The sequence below is a fragment of the Sturnus vulgaris genome, chromosome 1 (genome assembly GCF_052056855.1).
Source record: "Sturnus vulgaris isolate bStuVul1 chromosome 1, bStuVul1.hap1, whole genome shotgun sequence".
Taxonomy (NCBI): Eukaryota; Metazoa; Chordata; class Aves; order Passeriformes; family Sturnidae; genus Sturnus; species Sturnus vulgaris.
Window position 1 is genome coordinate 103,611,678 of NC_142243.1, and position 25,478 is coordinate 103,637,155.

A 25,478-nucleotide genomic window follows, 5' to 3' on the forward strand; every position below is an offset into this window, starting at 1 on the left:
GCCTGGAATTGTAGTGATTTATGCTTAGGTAGGCAACTTGTCAAGAGGCATTTTAATTTATTTCTCACCTCTGATCCCTTTTCTAAATGCCAATAGCACCTTTCAGAATAACACTGATAAATACTAACCTTCCTATTTCTTACAACTGTGCTTCCTCATTCACTGTGCATTTATCAGTAGCATCTCACCTCTGCTGAGCAGCAGAGAGCTGCTACAGTCAGCTCAAAAGCACAGGAAATGCATCCCAAGCTCTCCTGCTGCTCTGGCTTTGCACTTAATGTGGTCCTGGAGGCTGAGAGCTCTGAGAGCTGCAGGTGGAACTTGAGGGCACGATGTTGTCCCTCACACACCCACAGTCCCAGCTTTGTTGGGCTGGTTGGAGTGGCATTCACATCATCCCTGAACAGAGGTGTTTGAAATGCTGGTAGGGATGTACTGGAGTGTTAAGCTAATGTCTTCATTTTAGATAGAATCTCAGAGTTGTTTGGGTTGGAAGGGACCTTAAAGACCATCTAGTTCTGACTCTACTGCCATGGGCAAGGACCTTCCACTAGACCAGGTTGCTCAGAGCCCCATCCAGCCTGACCTTGAACACTTCAAATGATGGGACATCCACAACTTGTGTGACTAAACATTGTTATTGTGAGTTCTGACACTTCATTCTCAATTCAGATTTCTTCCAAAATTACTTGTTGCCTAAGGCTGAATGAAGCCCTCTCTGTGTCTCCAGTGTGTTTGTTTTCTCTGTAACCAAAATGAGGTGCAAGCCTGAATCTATGGACTTTTCTGTATTAACAATTTATCACACCTTATGGTACAGAATTTTCTGTGCATACAGTATCTTGTTAGGCTGCGTATTGCACGCTTAGTGTAGAACAGAAATTCACAGCACAAGCAGGGAAGGCCTGAGGCACCTAATGAGAGTCTTCATGTGCAAAGCAGTGCAAAGAACCTGAATTTATGAGGTGAGTTCTACCTGAACTTGAGTACTCCTGTAGCTTGCTCCTGCAAGGACCATCGCCAGTTTATATTTGAAGGAGGCGATTCAAATGCTGCACAAGTCAGGTAAAAAGTAGTAAACAAATGTTCTGCACTCCTGTGACACCAGCTGTCTTCTTGACTTTATTCTATTTAATTATTTCTCTGTATCATAGTGGCACTCAGCATGTTCAACTGGTCTAAAGAAAAGGAAGTTAAAAGCAAACCTGTGTACAACTGAGTATGAAGAGTAAGAGTGAGACATTTTTCCTCCTTCAAAATCTGAAGGACACTCAAAGATGATGAATATACCTTCCACTTTTGAAGGTTTTTTTCTTTTTTCTTTCCCCTCCCTTCTCATGTGTTGATAAGCTTTTCCTCCTCCAACCATTATGTTCCAGGGATCCAAACGACTTTCACTGAAGCTGTCAAACTGCTAGTTGCTGGGGGTTTATGTTTTTACCAGTCCTGCTGCACATAGATGAACCAAATCCTCATTTCCTGAGCCTGAATTCAGCCTTTCTGAAGTAGACTTGAGTTTTTCTTTGGTAGCCTGGAAGCAAACAAATTTTCTCAGTTTATATTGTTAGAAATATAATTCTGCTTTTGGGCACTGAAATTTAATTCCTATTTAATAGATCCAAATGAGAAGTCTTTCCCTAGGGTAACTCACTTATGCTATTCCTTCCCATTTGTTTCCACGATGGGGCCAACCACATCTTCATGGAATATTGTTAAAGCTCAGTACATTCTTTTTACCTTCATTACCTGAATTACATATCACCATCATGATAATTTATATTTATTTAGACTAGTACAGCTGGATTTTGGTGCTGTTGAGTTCTCGCTACCTTGTTAACTTTCCAGTTCAGCCACCAGTTGTGTCTTTAGTAGAGATGGTAGGCTAAAAACAAGGACAGTGACAATCATCTTCATGGCAATAAACATACCATCTCAACCATCTACCTGAGTGTTTAAATACTATTTATAATGCAGCCCATGATCTTTTTGTGATTTACACACTCCTCCTTCCAAATATTAGGAAGCGAGGTTATAAAGAGGAGCAGCTGAAAAGACAATCCATCTGAAATATTTTCCCTTTGATTGGGCAGGGTTTTTTTGGTTTTTGTTTTTTTCATATAAATGTTTCAAGAGACAGGGGATGATTTATTTTAAAGAGACTCTAATTCAAGGTTATGCCAATGAAGCAACTGTCGTCCTCTTTGATTTAGATGTTCCAATCTTTCCCTTACGCAAAGACTGTGTTGGCTTCCTTTCCTTTATAAATAATCTTGTTCCCAGAGCTACCAGCAAACAGACTCACAAGTGGTTTCACTAGCAGGTAAGTGGAGGTTTACTAAATATATCTAATGTCAGAAAGCCTCCTTGGAGAAATTAGTGAAATATGCAATGTTATTGTAGAATGAAGTGCCATATTTCCTAATGTTCCCTAAAGTCTTTCATCTTACAATCATTCTTCTATAAAGCAAAGTTTTGGCAGGGGTTTTATGCCACTTGTATGAAGACTAAGATTATCCTCTTTACCAATTGAAGAAGAAGGAAAACTTCTATTGAAATATTTCTTATCTTTTGTATCTTCTTTTTCCTGCTTCAGCTGTTTTGTTTGTTTTTCACTGCTTCAGCCAGAGGCCACACATCCCTAAAGACTTTCTAGCTGGTCATCAGTGGGTATTCTTTTGGGTCTGGACTGGGAATTATCTAAGGAGGGCTACATCTGATGGGTATGGTTTTGTTGTATTCAGTCTGTTCAGGGAGACCAAATTCTGTTCTGACTTGCTCAAGTGTAAGTATTGAATAATTCCATCGATCTCTCTGACAGATACAGATTTCTCAGACGACTGTGTGGTTTGCTGCACTCTAATTGCCAATACTTTTAGATATTTAATCCTGTGTCAGTCTGCAGCACACAGGAGAGGAAGGCAGAGAGCAGCAGCAGTATCTGTTTTGAAGCAGATAACCACAAACGAGGGCAGAGCAAATGTCTCTGCTTAACACATGTTGTTGTAGATACCTGAACTGATTAGTCCTTTGACTTTCCCTGTTAACTATTTCAGGCCAGAAGCAGAAGCCAAATTTCACCACGTGCACACACACATACACACACACACTATATATACATGTAACTCTGTGATACCTGTGCAGAAGTGGAAATACCTGTTCTGCCACAGCATCATTGACATAGAGGTTCCACATGGTAGTGCATGGGAAAGGCAAGCTAAAATTACATGTAACCAGACTAAAGCTTTATGTGGCCACTACTCCAAATGCAAGTAGATTTCTACAGGCTTGGAGAATTTAGATTTGAGTCCTTCCACACTTGTTGTGCTACTCATTCTCCCTCCCATTCATATGGAATGAAGATAGCTCTGAAAAGACAAATCTGAAAGAGGTATTTTCTTCATCCTGCCCCCATTCTACAGGCTTCCCAGGGAAAATAACCATCTATCAAGTTAATATTTTAATCATAGTCTTTTCATTACTTTTACTTTTTAGCATAAGTGGATGTAAATATATTCATCCAGTGGCAAGACAAAAAGCACAATGACACTTTTAAGTAGCTCTCAGGAAAGAAAATGCTGTATTTTTGATGTGTGTTTTTTCCCCTATGAGATATACCTAATACCTAAGACCATAAGATAATGCACTTAAACACCAGGCTACAAGCTATAATTCCACACCCTTGTTTTCTGTCATTTAAAAATATTAAATATTACTCTAATGATACCATCTACTTTGACTATTATTTTGTTTGCAATTACTGGAGAAAACACCGTTAAAGAAAAAGATGGATGGATACTAAAAGAGCAGCTAGGAGTGCTTCACTTCTTTCTTTAGAGCAGAAACACAGGATTTCTTTTTCAAAAAAATGTAATGCTTTTCTGTGAAGGAGATTTCCTTAATGCTTGTTGGTAACATTTTTTGTGATGGCATTATTAATGGCAAACGGTGATTTACTGGGAAGTTTAAGAACAGAGCAATGGCCTCCAGAAATGCCACTTGAAGGCCTCTTGATTGATTTTACAAAGATCTCAAAGAACTATTTGCCCTGTGTTCAAGCCCAAGATAATTTTTCATTCTTTGTAGAAATTCACAGCTTTATAGGCTTAAAATTACTTTATTCTGGAAACAAATAGGAAAGAATAGTGTAATAAAAGCCAACTACAAAGTCTGAGGCACAATAAGTAATGTTTCAAAGAAACATGAATCCTTCCACTACAATCTTAATAAAGAAATATATTTAGTAGGCATTGATCACTATAGCTTGTCTCCAAGTGACTCCAGTGCCTTGAGACCAATCTGAGGGTGAAGTATGTGACCAAAGATTTTAAGTACATCACTTACAAATCAATTACCTGCATCAGGCACAGCAAGCTTGGTTTGGTTTGGTCTTTTGTTTTGGGTTTTTTTTTTCTTTAAGTAGATTATGTTGCTAAAAATTACAACTGACTAATAATTGTATTTCTTAGTGTATCACACTAGTGCTATTTCTTAATGTATCTCAACTTTGCAAAGCAACAGAAGCTTTGCAGAGAGTGAGTGTCCACATGTTGCAGAAAAAAACAACTCTCATGATCACATGTACTGTCCAGCAGCAAAGACAGGGGAAACCTTCACTGCAATTTCATTCCCTTCCCTCATAGCTGTGTATTAAACGACTTGCAGAAGTTTCCCTACCCAGGGCACAGTGTGTTGTCTACACTGTGGGAAGGCTGCTCCAAAGTGTAACTACTGAAAACTACACCACTCAGAAATGCATTAATGCATTTACAGCCCTCAATTTTGTACAAGTCCTAGTTTTAATCTCTGTAGGTTATTCATTTTCAATAAATTGTCCACACACTTGCTATGAAGAAGATTATTTCACTAATGACTTTGTGGACATTCTGTGTTTATGCCTTGTAACAAAAAAAGAGTCTTTACATAACCTCCAACATTTAATGCAGCTTTTTTTAATTCGAGGTACTTCAGCTAACAGAATAGCTTACAGTCTCAGAAATTGTATGTAAAAAATGATACTGCCACAAGGAATAAAACAATTAGAAAATGCTTCCTGGATTTTCAGCTTTAATTTCTTTTTCTCTCTGCCATATTAATGGTTCTTTCCATTTCATTCATAAGCATCCTAAATAATTCCTTTTTTTCTCTCTGCTACTGCAAGTATTTATTTTGTTAAGGATATTAAGAACTCGGTCCATCCTTCTTTAATCCTTTTTATTTTCCTGTTTCTAGTACCTTTGCTGAAACACCCAGAGCTATGCCTGTTTTGCATGAAGCTACACTCACACAATAGAGAGAGAAGAGTCCTGGCCAGTACATTTCTGCATAACTTAGACGCTTTATTGTATTTTTTTTTTTTTTTTGGGGGGGGGGGGGGGGGTGCAACAAAATAATGGCATAGTGAATATACCTAAGCTTAAATATTGATAAGAAAATATTTTCTGTTTTTTCCTTATTCATAAAACAAATACATAATTATGTTACCTTGGTGCTGATCCTAAGGGAAAAAGAAAGAGAAGTATCCATAAGAAGTAAACCAAACATTCAAAATTTTTTCAGCTGTAATCTTTGCAAGATTTCCAGACTGTTCAGTTTATGATTTGGTCAGAAAATGCTTTTATGCAGTTTTCAAAGTCAGGAAGAAATAAGTCTTTTCAGCATATACGAACATGTTGTACATTTAAAATTTCAGCAAGTATGATTTGCACCTTAATTTCACTCTAGAAATTATTTTTAAAAGGAAGTCATAGTTGCAATCATGTGAGGGAAATTTTGCTAGTAGTTAGCCCAATTGGTATATGTACAGCTTTAGATACAAGAATATTTTTAATGTATTTAGCTTGTATACATATAAGCTTCCCTTTTTTGCTTACTTGCTCTTTTCTTCGAAAAGGGACATGTCTATCAATGTAAAGTCATTTCTAAGAAAGTAGTGACACTGAAATCATATGGGACATATATTCACTGTCCTGGTGCAGTAAATCACCAAGACCCATGGCAGTGAACACCCTCATACAAAAAAAAAGGTTTATCTAGGTCTGATGACAGTTCATGAACTCGAAATTAGGAAACACAATGTTATATAATGTCCACTCATGTGAAGAATCAGAATAGCTCTAATCAGTCATTCGTACCTGGCTGGCTAACACAATTTTCTTGAACACTAGAGGGAGATCAAAGCAAAAGAATAAATTACCTAATACAGCATGGATATTAATTGCAGTTGTTAATAAAATTTCAAGAGATTCTGTGATGAAGATCCAGGTATCATAGCACCTCAAATTTTCCTCACTGCTTTCACACATCCTTATTTGATATTGTTTTACCTACACTGTAATTTTAAAAAATAAAATTTTTCATATGAAATACATTTACTCTGATGAGAGTACAAGGTACAAGTTCTAGCAACTGAACAATGAAATGTGACCACGTGGTACTTTTATCTAGCTGTACCTACAGTAGTAAGCAGGGGAAACTTGTGTCTCTGAAAGACCTACCCTGGAAAAAGATCTTTCTGTTCCATCTCAGCAACTGAGACATTTCACATTCAGAAGTGAAAAATTCTGATTTCTGAAGGATGAAAACTAATGCTGTTACTCTTTTGCTATCACAGCCACTCTTTGGTCCAGTGTCTGCTGAACGAAGTTTTTAACATATAACGCCTATTTTAAAATACAGACTTTCTTAGTTTTACATGAAAGAAAGTTATCAAATGTGCTTCTTTTCACCATCTCAGTTACTGATGGGAGATACCAATGCTTTCAGGAGGATTCCCAAATAAAGGAACAATACTTAGACAATATCAAAGAACTGTGCTGCCACTAAATTTTAGCGACTTTTCTGGATGCTTCCTGCACCATTGAGTCCACTTAATAAATGGTGAGAGATTTAAAATCAAGGTAATTTGAGGACAAATGACCTATTTCCTTCAAGAGTTTAACAATTACAGCTGTGGGTGTTTCACTTATGATCTGCTACTGTTCCTCAAGCAGGCAGATTTCTGTTTGGGGTTTTTTTGTACAAGCCATGCTGAGGTACCTTAAGCACGGTCAATCTAGAAGGGAGTGAGATATTTCCAGTACTTTGAGACAGATAGAAAAGCTACAGGAAGTAGAGAAGCTGACAGGGCCCTTAGGAGTTGGTATTTTTTAGAGTAATTCCTCTGACACAGTTACTTCTAATGACTGCAAAGAACCATATGATGTGCTGGGCAAGGCAGGATGAGGCTTGATGTATTTTTTCACTTACTTGCTTATTCAGGGTTAAGTCAGGCCGGCAGACAAAAAGAAATTCCCAGTAGCACATGTGGGGATCATCCTGTTCTCATAACTCACCTGCCTACAACAGATCCAGTCCTTCCTGTCCCCATGAAAGCCATTGCCTACCTACTAAAGATTAAAAAAAAAGAGAGAAAAAGTTGTCGATATTCTTGCTTTACAGCTTTAAAAGCTAAGCCTCCATATGCATGTTTTTGAGTGGCTCGTTTCCTTCTTACAGGCCTGGTAGTCCTGGAAAAGCTAGAAACAGGGGAAAAGCTATTTGTCCAGAGCTTTTTGTCAAATGGATCTTGATATAAAATTGCAACAGTTTGAACACCAGTGACTGAAAAAATGCATTTCTCCCATCCGTGGGACTTTGGCTGGCATTTTCAGACAGGGGAGGTCATTCTAAGCTGCACCAGGCAGCATAACCAGGCACACAGAGCTTGTCCAGCCACCTCACAAGAGACTCGTGTTCCACTAGGGCAAGGCTTTAGAAGGGGAGCCAAACCAAACAGATTACCAGGTGTCCCCGTGATAAAGCTTTGGAGCTAGCTAGAGATAGCAATATTGCTAATACACTGGCGACTTTTGGGATTTAGGGAAGGTTATTGCATTTCTAATGACAAATAAAGACCTATGTATATACTGAGTGGGCTGTGAAATATACTGTATATAAGTATCTGATACACAAACCACTTATTCTGTTCTATTCCTTCTAAATTACTTTTTTTTTCTTTTCCCAAAAAAATTAGACACATAGAACCAGGAATTCATACATTTCATGGTTCTGGAAGGAAATCATTGCCTCTACATAATTGGCTCGTTATCACAGATGTTTTGTGCAGTCCTAAAACTGAAGAGACTACTCAGTACCCTTTCAGGTTTTATTTACTGACAGCTATTTAGAGAGTAAATATATCTCAGGGACTCTACAATAAAGGAAAGTATGGTTTGCTATTAAAACAATATTAGATGCAAATAAAAGCCTCGGGAAATCATACCATATTTAGGGTATATGATTTTTTTTTAATCATGTCTTCTCATTATAGTTCACAGCTGAAATTATTTTTATTGCTATTGCAGCTGACCCAGCCAGTTTATTTAATATTTTGGCATCGAGAGAAATGTGTTGTTTATTTATTCAGTGAATTAAGTTTTCATCCATTAAAAAAAAAAAAAAGAGCAGACCTTTTATTCCCAGACCTTGCAGATGCTAAGTCATTGTATTTCTATTGCAGAGAAATTGCAGAGAAATTTGTATTTTAGTTATCAGTGGGCATAGGACACATGGGAGAGAGTTATGGTTTGTGCCCAAGGCTAGTGCTCTGGACTACTGGGAGTTCCCAGAATCCTCAAGGGTATTCTCAGCCTTGCCACAAGCTAAAATACTGGGGCTGGCTTTTAGCTGTGTGATATAAACCAGTGCAAACACTCTTTCCAAGTAACAAGAGCTTCATAAGGAGCCACACCATAATCATGGTGATTACCAGTGTCAGGTAATCTGATTTTGATTTGTTTCCTAAGTTTGTACAATATTGTCAGTATAGTTTCTGGTCCTGGCCTCCATTTCTCCCAGTTTTCTGCTTCATCTTCCTTAAGATAGCTACCAAACAAAGAGAAATTGATTATAGTACTACAAATATAGGCATTTTTAGTCACTTTACTTTTGCCATCAGCTCATTGCCCATTATACTAGCTCAGGAGACTGCTTCCTACTAGATAAATAATGTTTCTGAATATCCAGTGTTACTGAGCAGTTGATTTCTCCATCCAGGACCTATTTAAACAAGAATGGGTCGAATTTTTTGCTGTGTTGTTGTTTTTTTTTAATACAGCTACATATGTAAATGTGTTTCAGATTTTAAGAGTCTTTCATTGTCATTTATTGCTTTTTAACTGCTTTACATTTCTTGCTACAGTCAGCTATATATATTCTTTGACCATGAATGACCCCAAGAAAGGTAAAATCCAAATAATTCAGCTATTGATTGCCAGGAAAACCAGAATAGTACTATATGGCATTTTTTAATTTTGAAATTGGTGTGTCCTATTTTTAATAGTTCTGAAATGCAAACACTAGCTGGGAAAGATTAACTTTGCAGGTACCTGCAGAAGATAAATCTGATGTATTTCAGCGAGAGAGTGGCACAGACCTTTTATCTAGAGAGTACAATGACAGTACAAGCAAACTGGCAAGGTACTGACAGTGGAGGGAAAATCTGTTGCATCCAGACTGTCTCCAGTAGTAACACAGGAGTGCAAACTTTTTTTCTTTCACCTTTTATACCTGTGTGAAATGACCTTAGCTCTAATTTCTGTAGACAGTATGCAAATATGCATCCAGACAGACAAATATGCATCCAAGCTCCAAAGCATCTTCTTTTCCCATTAGCTTTTAAGACACTGTTAAGATTCAATTATTGAAAGATGCCTCTGCCCAAGTGAAGGTGAAGATGAGACCATATGGCAAAGTCAATAGTAAGGATTTTATTTAACAGCACGTGTGAGGTAGAGAGATATAAAGAAACAGAAAAGGGTGAGGAGAGAAGAGAGAGAGAGAGATCAAGCAGAAGACAGTCACCACCCATGGATACAGCAGAGTTCTATTGGTCCTTCTTCACCCTGGGATTCTTGGTGCTGGGGTCCCAGAGTAATTTTTCTGATGTTACTCACCATGTTCACGACAGCTTTACCTCCCATGTGTAGTCTGCCTGTTCCTACACTGCTTAGAACCACTAAACTACTTAATGCACACTACCTGGTAGATCAGTAGCAGTGAAAATAATTTTGTAACTGTGGAACTTACTGCAGGTGTATGATACAATGTCTGTTGTGCAGATCAAGCAGTGGATTTATGACTCATGTAAAACACTGTATACACAGATATTTCTGTCTGGGATAGCTGATATGGAAATATGACTGTGCACCACACTGAAGCATCAGAAAAGGAGATAATTGACAAGATGTTTCATGGAACCCTAATAGAATAGCGTGCAATAGCCAGGTATACAGGTGAAATGAGAATCTATGAAACAAGATGGCCTTTTTTGGCTTTCTATTAACTGTTGGGAAATAACATTAAGTGATGTGATTATTCAGTTTACTGTAAATGCACCAAAGCTCTTATAAATTCTCTGCTCTTAACTTATTACAAAGTTACTGTAAAATTATAAGCAGCAGATGTAATATACCATGCCATTCTTAATATTATATATTTTCAGTAAAGGAAACTTCATGTTTTTCAGATAGATTATTTCAGCAGTACAACTGTATCAGCAAATGAGCATTCTTCAAAAACAGTTTTGAGAAAAGAGCAACTTAATAAACATGTTTTCCAGCTGATTCTCCTGTTTAAATCTTATTGCAATGAAGTTTTGTCCGAAGTGTCTGTGTTGACTTCCTGTAAAAAATGAAAATTGTTAACAGAGTGCTAGATTAGAAATCATTAAACTTAACTGTGACAGTAGCTCCAGGAGAGAATAGGAAAAACATATAATTGCAAAGACATTGTCAAGTTTCTTTCTCTTGTTACTAACTCCTTCCATCACATACTGACAGATGGCCTAATTATCTCTGGGAATGTCCACACATGCTGCAGTGCAGTATAGTTCATTTTGCCCACCACACAGCCTGTGTTTTCAGATATGTATGGGTACTCTCCTGAATGCTTTGTCTTAAGAGATCTTGTTTCATCTAATTTGAGATGGCTGGTGCTCCAAGTATTGTTTGTATACAAAATAATTTAAAATTCTGACTTCTTCCTTGAAACAGTAACTGTGTGTTATAGTATTCAGCAACTCTGATTATGAACAAATGTCCAAAGGAGTTTCGAGAATTACTGATATGAAAGTGTCAAAAAAGCTGGTTTAAACTTAAAAACATAGGGGGAATCGTGAACTTTTAGAAATTTTAGTGCTTGACAACCCTTTCAGTGAAAATATAGTTTAAAGAAGGGGGCTTCCTAAATGCCAAAACTGCGTCTATGTTTCCCACGATTGATTATGAAGATGACTATAAAATCTCTTTCTTATCATTTATGGGTCATATCCAAACTGAATTAATATCATATTAATTTATACATTAATAAAAAGAGTAAAAAGTCTCTATTCCTTTAGAAAGATTCCTATATGCTTGGATGTAGTTTAGATCAGGATCATTCTGGAGAAAGGAAAACTTATCTAGATACCAAAATAATATTTGGAGGTTTAGATAGTTGTAAAATACGGACAACAAAAGGTTGTACTTTGGATCTTAGAAATACATTAATGGAATCAAAAGAGAGTTTCAATCTAAATGAAAAAAAACCTCTCACTAGTATCTAACATGCCTCTAAATACATCAATATTTTACAAATGTTCACATCTATTTGAGGGCATTTCTTTACACCATCAACATTGTGCAGGTAAACATATTATTGTTCTGAACAAGAGTTTATCTTGACATTAATTTTTTTGTGCCTAATAATACTGAAAATCTTGTAAGAACTGCCAGGCTTTCTCAAAGCAAACAGCTGGGCCAGTAAAGATTGCCAGACTCTTGAAGTCTGTCAGATTAGTTTCAGTAAATGTGAGATGCATATTAGTAAAGAAAATTAATCTCTTTTTTTTAATTACTTTGAAGCTAAAAGAGAATTTGCACTTTGATTTTCTTTAAGGTTCAGTGAAGTCTTGAACAGCTCTTTTTTCATCCAGTTGTTTCTCTCTATGGTGATTATACATGTGCTTTAAACTGCAATAGATGATACTTCAAATATCTATTTTTGCTTCATCTCTGTGGTCAGTTTCTTCTAATATTTATGTTTCTACATGTTTTATTGTAGGAGAAATTCCAAACATTTCAATTAAGCCTTAGAATTGCTCCAGATGAAGGAGAGAGCCTTGATCAAAAGAAGAATGATCTGATTAACAGGTCAGCTTCAGAATAAAGCCAAACCTGAAAAAGAAGCAACCCAGACTCTTTCCATGATCAGAAGAATGAGCACTGAGAGACCTTCTGACTTAATCAAACACCCAGGGCAGACAAGCATTCCATCCCTTGAAAACATAAGTGATTTTTCATTAAATATCACTGACTGCACCCAGGTTGTGGTGCCAGAGGAAGTTTTTTTCACTGTTGCTGCCGCTGGGATACTGGAAAATCTACTTATCCTCATTGCTGTTATTAGAAATAAGAACTTACACTTGCCCATGTACTTCTTCATTTGCAGTTTAGCCATTTCAGACATGTTAGGCAGCTTGTACAAAACTCTGGAGAACATCTTTATCATCTTGTGCAAAATGGGATACCTGACACGTCACGGAGACTTTGAGAAAAAACTGGATGACGCCATGGATTCCATGTTCATTCTGTCCTTGCTGGGCTCCATTTTCAGCCTGCTAGCTATTGCAGCAGACAGATACATCACTATCTTCTACGCTTTGCGGTACCACAACATCATGACCCTGAGGAGGGCCTTGGTTATCCTGGCCATCATCTGGGCGTTCTGCGCCGGCAGCAGCATCGCCATTGCCCTCTTCTCCTATGAAGCAGCAACAGTCATTCCCTTCACCATCCTGTTCCCTCTGATGATGTTTTTCATACTCTGCCTCTATGTCCACATGTTCCTCCTGGCTCGATCTCATGCCAAGAAGATCGCCTCGCTGCCCAGCAGCACGGTCCATCACAGAACTAACATGAAAGGCGCGATTACGCTGACTATTTTCCTTGGAGTTTTCCTTTGCTGTTGGGCCCCCTTTGTTCTTCACATCCTCTTAGCCAGGTTTTGCCCACATAACCCTTACTGTGCCTGCTACATGTCCATTTTCCACGTGAATGGGACGCTCATAATGTGCAATGCCATCATCAACCCCATGATTTTTGCATTCCGAAGCCCAGAATTGCGGAGTACATTTAAGAAGATGTTCTACTGTTCCAGGTCAAACTGCAACTGGTGAACACATCATCAAAAATGAAGACTATAGACGCATTTATGAGGTGCTCTGCAACAACAGTGTGGAGAGCTAAAAATACCAACAATTACATCCAAAGCAATATATGCTTGTAGTATACTGCCAGTGATTTTTCAGAGGGTTACCAAAGAATGAATAAAAAATAAGTAAGCACACAAATCTTTATCAGCCAGACCTCCAAACTAAGCTAATTCTGCAGATAATTTTCATGCAAGGGAAAAAACTAAACAAATACCTTAATTATCTTTTGTCATTTCAGAAAAAAGCCAAACTAAAACCTGCATCATGTTGCATTACCCAAGATATGAGCCAATTCATTTTGTATCAATAATTTCAATTCAATGTATATATTACTTTAAAATTCTGTTGTTTAAATTGCAATGAAGTGAACATTTGTTTCTAAACCATGCATTTGTATAAAAGTATATGGCTATGTATAAAACATGGACATGCAATTTTGCAGAAAATGTGAACTCAAGACTCTTCTTTAACATCTAATCTCCTTAAAATCATGCAATTAGTGATCTCTAAGTTTCAAAAGCAACTTTTGGAGTGTAATTCCAAAAGAATAGGATATATTGATTTTAAAGCTATTTTTAGTCACTGAAGAGTTATTTCCGATATAAAGTTTTTTTATTCAACTTTTATTCAACCATGACATACTACAACAAATAACTCAAAAAACATAATACCAGAGATAAAATTCAAACACTTCCAAGGAAGTCAACCAGCTGGCTAAGGAAGCCACTAGACAGTCTGGAAGGATGCTACAAATCAGGTTGTAATTTAGAAACCCTTGTGAAAAAGTTTTGAATTGTTCCTGCCAAAATAATACAGAGCTCACAAAACTTTAAGGCAGAATGGCCTTCAGCGACAAAACATCCTGAAGCAGTCCAGAGTATATGGTGAGGAATTAACCTCACAATAATTCAAGGAAGTCATTCAGCTTTGCCAGAGAGTAATAGTAAGAGAATTTCAAGATAATAGAATACGAACAAACCACACAAATTCAGGTTATCTCGGGTTGAAAAGGGGACAATAAACCTGAAAGCCTCTATAGAACGAAGAAAATCAATTAGAAAAGAGATACTAAAATGAACATTTTTCAAACCTATGCATTTATTGCAAAAAAAAGGTTCATCTATAAAATGCCAGTTTAGAAGGGAGTTCATATATAATCACACGTTTTATTTCAAAAATAATTTTTTCATTCCATCAAAAAGCAGAATCAGTGTAAAGCTGTACAGCAAAAAATGACTGCTGGAATTGGGGGCAAAAAAAGAAAAACACATTCAATATTAAAGAAAAAGCAAAACAAAACATCTACAGTGTTGCACTGCCCTGTGCTCACAAATGATAAACTCTAAAATGATGAAAATATTGGACAGAAAATTGTGATCAAGGCAGTCCTTATAGTAACTCTTCAATGTATGAATTATCAGCCAAATGTACCTTCCCTCAAAACATTATTTTCCATTTACTTTCCTAAAGCAGACATAGTTAAGACAGATAAATAGCTTTCACCATATCTGAAGTCACTGTATCTTGTAAGGAAGCCTACTCTAACTCTACTCACGCAAAGACTTCATGTTCACAATGAGCTTAAATGTAAATGATTTGTACCATAAAATGATTCGCACCTCATAACATCTAAACACAGAGAAATAATCATTAAAGAAAACACCAAACATTTCACCCCACAATGAGGAACATTCGAGAAAGACTCACATCAAAATCAAAAAATCAGCAATAAAAATATTACTGAAATTCTATATAAAGTCCTCGGATAAGGACTCCTCTCATGGAAATGCTGGCAGTTAGGGCTTGGAAAGGTATCCCTGTGAAAGCTGGGGATGGACAAGGTCATGGCTACAGCAGACCTCAGGCGGTGACACCAGCCACTGCATCCTTCTACCACACCAGCCAGAGGCAGCTCAGGGTGGCCCTGGCAGATGTGGTCAGGCCTGGCTGCCTTCAGCCCTCATCTGACTGCCCTCACCTACAAAAAAGTTTCAGGGACTGGCTGGTGCCAACCCCCCTTTGCAGCATCCCTAGCACAGGGGAAAGAGGCAGTGGTCACTCACAGACCCCAGGAGACAGAGACCAGCTCCCACCCCTGCACTGCCAGCACTTTCCTCAGTGAGGACCTGGGCTTCTACCTCTCCAAACAAAATCCATCCCATGGGCACACCTTTGATCATGCTCCTCTGAGCCCTCCTTCAAGGGCAGAGCAAGCTGTTCTCCAGGAACCCATCTGCCCACTCTTCCCCAAACTATCCCTCTCCCTTTCCCAGCAGCATCCCCAAGCCTCCAGCCACCATTTTTCTGCAAAACACAGAGCAGAATTTTTTTCCATCTAGCTTGTTAGGACAAGAAGTCAACACCTGGGCAGTAAGATTTTGGTAGGTTTTATCCCACGTGGTTTTCTTTGACTTAAAAATATTTCTGCAGTCACTGACATTGATACACAGATTGCAATGAGGTCCAAACACTGTCTGGAACTGGTTCCCACCTCATCTTACCAGAAATGAAGTGCCTGCTCTCTGTAGCCTACTTGGACTCATCTGTGCATACACTCAAACCAATATCCCAAAACATCTCTTTCTGTCAGGATGCCTGAGCAGCACCCAAACTTACAGTTCAGGATTATGTCTTTAAATTGGTGTAGACACTTGGTGGCTCTTACTGTTATACTGTGTCTAATACACAGACAACCAGCAAGACTGAGAAAAAGCTGCAAGGTAGACAGGCTATGAATTTGAGGCAAATTATGAAAACTGCTTAATTTTCTCCATTTTTGTGTTAGAGACAACAGGATTTGCCATGTTCACTGTGTAAATTTGTAAGAAATGATCCTGTTCATTTGCAATACAGCTGAAATCTGTGTCTACAATATTAGATCTCAAACAGCCTGGGGGTTACGTAAGGAGTTGATATAAAATTCAAAATACACATGTAAACTTTTTTTTGAGTTTGCACTAGTTATGAATAAATGAGTCATTAAGAACACAAACTATAATTGAATAAAGAAACTTTTAGAAAGATTTTATTTTTTTCAGTCTGCCTGCATTTCTTGCATGCTAGCGGATGGGTAAATGTCTATGCATTATCTCCTAATTGACTGTAAATTTGACTTGTATTTTAGTTGCCCAGTGTCCAAGCAAGTTTCTCTGTCTCACATACCAATGTCTCCATATATTTACCTATGTTGCTTTTTGAATAAATTCTTTAAGCCACGACTTTTGAAGCTTTCTTATATTGTGCTGAAGTTACTATTGAAATTCTCCCCTGATATATCAACACGTAAAAGTGAAGACTTTTCTCAGATTTTGGAACTTCCCTTCATTTGCCCAGCTTTAAATTTCAAATGTTTAGGAGGCAGAATTGTACCTTAGCTTTGGGAGAAAAAAAGTTCATTTTAGATTCTACCAGAAGATAATGAGCCTGAAAGGAACATCCAGTTCTTTGAAAATCACAGGCAGTGCTACAATCAATGTTTCATTTGGAAGGGTCCACAGAACTTCACATGCCTGTGGCAACAAAACATTTCCCAGTCACTTACTGCAAAACCAAAGAAGAAAATCTCCTCTTCTCTTTTTGTTGTTTTGAACTGAACTTCATGTTCAGGAATAAAGTGAACAAATCTGATAAAGGCACTCAGGGGAATTAATTCCACTGAGTCAGTATGCCAGTGAGAGACAAACTTGCAGTTCGATTTTGTTCACAAATTAGCAAGACAAACACAGTTTATTCATGAGAAAATATAGTTTAGATCTAGTTTATTTAAGTGAGAAAAATCTTGTTTTAATGAATTATGATTCTGGACAAGACTTTCAGAAAAATAATTGCTTTTGACTCCTATCAGCTGAACAAATTCCAGTTTTTCAAACAAAGCTACACTCTTCAAATGATACATTTATTCAAACAGAATTATACCCAAGTAGAGTCTGGTTTTTTAATTCTCTCAAGGTAATTTCAACAGAGAGCTACCCATTGTGTCTTTATCATTCAACAGCACTTTAATACAGCTTTATTTGAAGTGTCATTTCTCAGAAGACATAGTGCTGTTCTAAGCCTCCAATTCAAAGAGGACAACTTAAAGTACAATTCTGGAGAATTGAGAATTCAGTGTGATTACTAAACAAAAACTTACCATGTCCACTGAAAGCAGTTTTCTTATGTCCTCAAAACCCCTCACATCTGTTAGACAAAATTAAGCTGTCACACATACTCTAATGAATGACTATTAACTGTCAAATAACTCTGGATAACCCATCTGGAGTACAAATGCTTAGCGAGTAACTAAAATTATTCATTGCTTTCGAGAATTGTGGGGTTTTTTTACATTAAGACTATGAGATGGGTTTTTTACTCCACATTCCAATGCTTCATCAGTACCTTTACACCACCATTTATTACAACTTCAGTCCCTGAGCAGCTACCCCTAAACTTTGTAGTAACAATCTGGATAAAGGCAGAGTTAGTCAAAAACCATTGGTAAATGAGTGGAGTTTCTCCATTGGCAGCTTCTCACCCTCTGACAACCTAACCAAGAATAGAGGAGATGGAGCACATGGCCTGGGTGAACACTTGTATTGACATTTCAGCTGCAGGTAGCTGTACAGAAGAGTCTCCAGCACAAAAAGACAGATTGTCCTGATGGACCCCAAAGGAGTCCCATGGCCCCTGCAGTGCCCTGACTCTGACCTGATGGTTACAAGGTCAGGCAATTAAAAACTACTTTCACAGGGTCTAAAGCCTCTCAGGAGCCCCTGTGTTATCACATCACAAAAACATTCAGCCCTACAGGAAATCTTGGTGTCAGAATAACATCATGAGCCTCTAAAACCAGCAAGAATTGTCTTCAGCTCTTTTAAAATCCCATCACGTAGGTTTTTCTGGCTAATTGTCCCTGACAATTTAAATTTGGTCTCAGGGTTTGGTGGCATTAGAAGTCTTGGGTAGATGTCTTCCAATTCAGAACTAGCTTCCCGGTCCAGGGATCCAGCAGCTATTCACTTCCAAAATTAATTATTATTATCCATCATTCTAAATATGCATTTGAGCTTTTGCTTGGATTTTAAAGAGTGATCTACAGAGTTGCTTAATGCACCGTTTCAGTCTCACAGACCACAGTCTTACATTTTCATTTACTTGAGAAATGAAACCACTGCCAAGTAATTTGGGCAATCATATCATCCCGTGTGACAGCTGAACTTGTCTTAACTGCCAGTCAGTGCAAGGAGGAAAAAAGGAAGGGAAAAAAGGGAGGGAAAAAAGGGAGGGAAAAAAGGGCTTCAGCCCATATGGAGCAGCCTATGTCAGAGGGCAAGCTGAGAGGAATTGATGGAGAGAGGCCTCAGGGCTCTCATCTGCACTTGGCTTCCTCTCGGATCACAGCAGAGCCTTTGAAAGAAAGGGGATCTGGATAAAAGGGATCAAAGGCAGCTGCTCACTCCTGGATGAGCAGGCGGCAGAAAGAAGCACAGCCTTGCAAGTAAGAGCTGGCTGGTTAATAAGGGGCTGAGACTGGCAGTGTTTCCCATTAGAGGAGATGGCACTAGGGACAGTAAAAGCCTGAGAACAGGCCCGAGGGAAAAGGGTTGATGAAGAATAATAATTTTTTTAAATAAGAATATTAAATGAGCAAAATCAATTGTTTGGGGTTTTTTCTGTACAGAGGGGTCTTTACTGAAGGTTTTGTCTGGGTGGCCAAGGAGTATCAGGGGCACAAGAAAACTCATCACACAGAGGCGTCCCTGGGTTCCCAAGCTGGAAATATTGCCACCAAAGCCAACATCAGCTTAGGAGAGACAAGGAAGAAAAGAGTAATTTCTAAGACTGGATAGCACAGCGTGGAAGTAAGAAGAAGAGAGAAAGAAACAGGTGGAGAGGACCTATTCACCTTGCATTGCTGGAAAGAAGTGTGCAGAGCTGATAGAAGCAGAAATGAAAGGAGTAACATTCATGGTCAGACAAACAGAAATGCTGAAATGAGTGAAAAGAGATGTCCAGAAGATGGCTTTTTCTCCTGATTTGCAATAACGACCAAAAATTGGTGCATCAATTTGATTTAGAGACCTTGAAGTCTTATTTCTTTGAATATGTGTAAATAAAGTGATACCACAACTCATGGCAGGAATTCAAAACAGGTCGTGAAGAATTTATAGTGTAAACAGAGGTGATGTTTGTGCTTTATGATTTAATTATAAATTTATTTTTCATTTCCTTTCAAAAATGTTCCATTTCTTCCTTAAATCATCATCATAAAATTCTCTGTAATGATCCAGGTCCCTGTTAATGTATCATGTCTGGAGGTCAGTCATAATATAGTCAGATTAAGTGTGATGCTTCTGGTATTTCAAAAATAGCCTGGTCATTTAAAATTTAAAACATATTGCACAGTCACTTGAATTTCAGATGTTGATGTTTCAAAAATATCTCATGCATTATATGCTTTACATTCACTCTATGACTAAACACCTTACAGTACACTTTCCTCAGTTGATTGTCCTTCCAGCAACTGAGGCATGAATGCAACATTTTGTTTTTATGTGACTAAAATTACCAAATGTAATATCTGTAGTTACATTCAGTGGTCTACTCAAATGTTTGTCTTCTTATATTTGAAACAGAAAGTTTGAATAAAAGGCAGTACTGTGAAAAAGGGGGGCTAAATAAACCGAAGGACTTCAGTGGAATTTGGTGCCTGAAACAGGAAGACCCAGAGCTGCTTCTGTTTTCTTTGCAAGCAAAGGCACACAAGCTCAGATGACTCTTTGTATTATACTAAGCCTATAATGGAGGATTTCTCCCCTAAAGAAGAGAGATAAATCTATTAAATCATCTCATATGCCCTGCAGCTAGCTTTGAAGAAGTACAGTCTTTCAGTTTAAGGGTTTGGAAAATGTTCTCCTGAGACAACATGCTAGGAAATGAGGGGGAAGAAAAAGGTCTTCTCAATTAAGTTAGTCTGCTCCTCCAGCCCTTCTGGATGTATTAATGAAAAAGCCTTCCCCCTAAGGAATATGCCATACCAACTGGCAATGTTTTGAAACAAATACCTAAAATAAGAGCCAGAAATAGCATTTGGCAGTTCAAAAATCCATCTGTTCTCTTAATGATACTTCCATATCAGTATTTCTGGGTCACAGATGAAGTAATATGAAAATGAAAGTGGTTTTACTTTAGACTAGTTTTAATCACATTGATTTCAAGCTGAGGCACACTTTTTTATCCTTTAATGAATCTCTTCCAAAAAATATATTTGTTCAGGTCTGCTGAGTAAATCCTGGAAAGGTATCCTTGGCCTGGTTTGTGGACTTGACCAGTTACCAGCTTCTCCACAACAGACCGAAATGCAGATTGCCTGGTCTGTGAGTTTGTGTCCTCAGGATACAGCTTCATGAATTAGGATACCAGTGGGGGAAGAGGCTTTTTCCATAAAAGAGGAATTTGATGCACCTGCAGCGCACCAGTCTCTCCAGGTTCTGAGAAGGGATATTGATGGGAGAAGCCAGACTCTCTAAGTGCACAGCCATCTGCAGCAAAGCATGGCAGCCAGAGCTACAGGATGGGTGACACAGAGCAAAGGAGTTGTCAGCAAATGTAGCCTTAAGAGGAATAAAAAGGCAAAGAAACCAACTGTGTCATTTTAGCGCTGCTTTCTAGCAGCAGTAGAAATCGTGTCAGTTATCAAGAGAAAAATGTCAACCACCACTGCACCCAGGATACTGTGGGTTGCAAGAAGCAAGAAATGAGAAAGGACTAATGACAGAATACTATGAACTAAGTTTAAAAACAGTATATAATTGGTAAAAAAGGAATTTAATTCTAACACACCTGCTTCAAACCTAGCAATCCGTGAACAACCTGAAGTGCACTCTGATTTTTGAAATGTTTGGCTTTGGAAGGATATTCTATCTGTTGCTGCCTGCATTAACTATAATCCCTTTTATCCATCAACAGCAGAGACATTTTGCTGCATTTCAAAAATCACTTTTTAAAAAATCATACTGTGCCCTTTCAAGACCTTTGCTGCTAAATCTTCTACACCTTTTGTTAAGACCCACTCACCCCTTTTTTGAACTAGTTGCAAGAGGAAATTTGAAAGTTGCTCTCCTAGGCTAGCTATCTCAGGGTATTTTCTTGAATGACAATACTTAAATTTATTACAATAATACAACCTGGAGTGAAGGTCCTCTGATTAAGTAATGAACACATCGAAAAGTGGGAAGGACATGTTGTGACTCTGTGGAGAAAATGTTCCCTCATGCTTTCTTCCAAAAAAACCCAAGGTGGGTCAGACTAACAGTAGTGTCTGAGCTGCATTACAGGAAAAGCTACAAAACATTTCATCCCACCCTGACCACTGCATCTAAAGTATCCCAAGAACTAGGAAGTCTTTGCTGTCAGCACACACACACACACACACACACCTCCACAAACATCAGGAGGTCTCTGCAGCTGAAAAAAATATTCTTTAAATGAATTGTACATTAAATTAAAGTACAAAAAATATTATTTGGCCAAAAGAAGCTGTATCTGGAAACAGAGGCCAGAATGCAGCCAGCTTCTAATTCTGAGGAGGAAGTTAAGGAAAAAGACAGTAAGGAACAGGCTGATCATATTACAGGGAGGGAAGAAAACAACTGTATCGAAAACCTAACATGTTTTATCCTGCAAGAAAGAAGTTAAAGGTAGAAAAACCATGCCTACAATAAACAGAGTGAATCGATTTGTTTTAATACTTAGTGGTTTAGACTGAGCATTGTGTGGTTTTTTATGGAATTTTGGCCCCTGTTTATATCACAGGGAATTGACTCTTCTTTTTACCAAAGATACACAACAAGAGCAGTGGATTTAGTGTGTGGAATTTAAGAACCCATAAAGCAGATTCCTTATGGAATAGTAGCATCTCTTCAGGAGAAAACTGCTGTAGTAAAGCATAATTGTGAGAGTAAATAACAGATATTTGAAATACACTTTCAAACATACACTTCTACGGGAGCAAATTAGCCATAATATATGGAAGGCAATATCCACACTACAGCCAGCATTGCTTCCTCTCCATTCCCTGGTCACCTCTTGCTGTCTGCATTTCAAATGTATGTGAACACGCTCAAAGTTTAGATCAAGATTCAGTGTGTCCTCAGCTGTCTTAAAATAAATTTGTGTATTATCCTTGGCATATATTATAGACAATCTGACAAAGTTACCAAACCCACAACTACATATACTTGAAACACAATTGTACCCATGCCCAAGGCTAAGCTGGCAGCTGCAAACAGGGAGAAGCAACACAAGTATATCCTTTTTTAAGACATGAGGCAATGATAAATTGACAACTCATGAAGACAAGAGAAACAACTGACAAGGGACTGCATGTCTTTCATGCTGATGCACAGCTTGCTTGAATCTCTCCTTAGTCTTTCAGCCCATGACCTTTGGATCTGTATACAGATGTCTGGTGTACAGTACCCTTTTGTTCTAGGAAAAATGTCTTTCCCAACTATAGTTCTCAGCTGGTTGCACAAGTTTCCTAATAAAGAAATGAGCTGTTACACCAGTATGGCTGTAGGGCCCTTAGAAAGTTCACAAGTGTCTGTGCTGCTGTAGGTGAAATTGGAAGAGACAGAGGAACACATACCCATGCAGAATCTGATCTAAAGAGAGTCTCTCAATGGAGCTTGTTACAGAGACCAGTCCTCTTGCCTTCATTTACAGGGGGTGAGCTTTACCTACCCTGAAAACAACTAAAAAGAAATAGTAGGTGACTCTTTGACATTTAACTAATCACCTTACAATTTTGTCTCCACTTGACTGACTGAGTTCTTGAACCACAAATTCTTAGCTGCCAGCACTCTCTGTATATCTCTGACATGGAATGAAGTTCCATGGAGCTGTTTGTACACGTGGACAAAATAGGAAGATTAACAATGGCCAGCTAAAAAATTTTATCAGGAGTTTCAGATGTGTTTATGAGCTGTTAGCATTTAGATCACCAACATGTGTCACTTGTCAGATGAATAAAGGAAAGCATAGATAGTAGATAGATAGACAGATAGATAAATAGATAGTGTTCCATCACTATTAAGCTATATTGCACCTTCAGAAGAAAAGTTGGCCACTCAATAAAGCAGTACAAAAGCCTCAGAGACAGAAGCTGAGAGGTAAGAAAAAATACATTTTTAGGAAGGACAAACAGAAGCAGCCCAAATAATGATGCCAGTTTGATCAAAGTACAATGGACAGATGGACAGTGACTATTTCCCACTAACAAATATACATGAAGGGACAGTGGTTGTAGGGGAATTAAGAACTTCACACCTTTGCAGAAACAAACAAACAAAAAAAGAAATAGTGTTGTCATCTACAGCACTGATGAGGTTCCTTAATGATGAAGGAAACCTCTAAAAAAATCTAAGGAATTAATGATTGAAATATGAAGGGGGGCGAGAGGGGGAGAAGGAGGCAGAATCTCCTTACAGCTATAGCTACAGCTTTTATTACAAGGAATGTAATGAATTATTATAATAATGAAGGCAGTTTTCATGTTAGTGCCAAAGACAGTATTGCAGTCCAAGGAAAGGTCCAAAATTTCTCAAAATGAAAGCATAAAGCTATGTCTGATATTTTATGGCTCATTTTGGAATAGCATTTTGTTTGCCAGAACACAAGGGGCTTGCCACTCCTGTTCATGGCTTTTACAAACAGTTGTTTCCCAATTTCTTGCTGCAGCCATTGGCTTTAAAAACATGACAATTTTGCAGTTCAAGGTAAGCATAGAATAATGTTATGCTCTCAACCATGACAGCACTTGATTTAAAGCCAATGGAATGGAAAGAAATCCCTAGCATATTTTAACCAAGCAGACAGGTCATTACTTTGTCTGGCCTCTGAAAGCTCCACTGACCAAAAATTTATATCTCTTACAGAGGAAAAAACAAACAATTACAGTAATTAACCAAGAAACAATAATGGAATCTCCATCAAAGACTGTAATACATTCCCTTCTGAAAGACACATCCCAGTCTGATTTATTAACAGTGTCACACTGGCAGGAGACAGAGCATTTTTCTTTATCTTTCACTGAAAGTCTTATTGCATCTACTTAAATCAAAGGCTATCAGAAAACAATAATTTCTTCACTTCCTTTTTGCTATGTTGATTAAAGTAAAAAGCTATTTCTCTACCTAGTCATGTCAGATTGAGTCTAAGAGCTTACAACATTATCATCATGGCAGCTGTATTCATAGTGTTCTTCATTGCCTTCCCAGCCACTGTAACTGCTGTTTTGACAAATAGTGTATTAAAAATTAAAATTGCTCAAAAGCTCTTCATAGGTGAATTTTCTTGTGTATAAGTTTACCTTTTCTCCAGATAATTAAAACACTGTTCTCCAAGGAATTTTCTTTCAAAAACCCTTTATTGAATTTATTTGTAAAAGCTGACAGCAAAACTAAAATATTTCAGACAGAAGCACTTCAAAATCAGTTGTTTGGTTGGGTTTTTTTCACAAAGTAGAAAATTGTAAATGTTACTTGAGATGATAAATGGAACAAGGACATTTTGATAATGTGAAGGCAGATATCTTGGGGACAAAGGTTGGTAACCACAGTCCTCTTCATCTCTAGTAGTTGCATAACTAAGGATTTTGAAAGAGAGTAGAAAAACAAACCTAATAGTGCTGCCAAAAAAAAAATGTTACTAAATTTGCAGAAAGCCAGAGTGAATAGTTACTAATTAGTCCCTTACCCAGCCAGAGATAAATACCTGTGTTTCAGAGAAACATGTTTCATCTTCTTTTTTTGCTCTTATTATTATTATTACAGTGAGTAATTGAAGATTCACAGACAGAGTGTGTTTGTAGGCAATGGAATAAGTACATGCAGTGAGCTTCAGAGAGATGATGGCAAAGGAAAAATAGTAAGCAGGCAGCTGGGAATATTCTGTGTTTTATCCTGGGGGAATGTGTGGCATGGTATCTTGCTACTGGCTGGTGACCAGCTTTCTCATTGGCTTTGTCTTGTTTAGGCACAAGAGCAGTAAGATAACGTATTGCACTTTCAGGTCTGTGTTTGCATTCACATTTCTTCCCACTCCTAATGATCTCAAGGAGACATATTCTTTTGGCTAAAGTGGGATTCCAGTGTGCTCCACTTCAGCAACCAGTCCAGCTCTGATGCTTGAAGTCAGTCTTGAGTCACTGGAAAACTGCACTTGAAGACCTGGTAACTCCAACCCAAGCAGGCACTACTTCCCAATCCAT

At 37.9% G+C, this 25,478-nt stretch overlaps 1 protein-coding gene across 1 annotated transcript; it reads left to right on the forward strand.

The window, feature by feature from the left end:
• The first annotated feature begins 2,260 nt into the window (after positions 1–2,260).
• On the forward strand, positions 2,261–13,674 carry MC2R (melanocortin 2 receptor). Its single transcript, XM_014870886.2, has 2 exons — positions 2,261–2,320; positions 12,079–13,674. The coding sequence occupies exon 2, from the start codon at positions 12,221–12,223 to the stop codon at positions 13,190–13,192; it is 972 nt and encodes a 323-aa protein (XP_014726372.2). The 5' UTR covers positions 2,261–2,320; positions 12,079–12,220; the 3' UTR covers positions 13,193–13,674.
• The last annotated feature ends 11,804 nt before the right edge of the window (positions 13,675–25,478 follow it).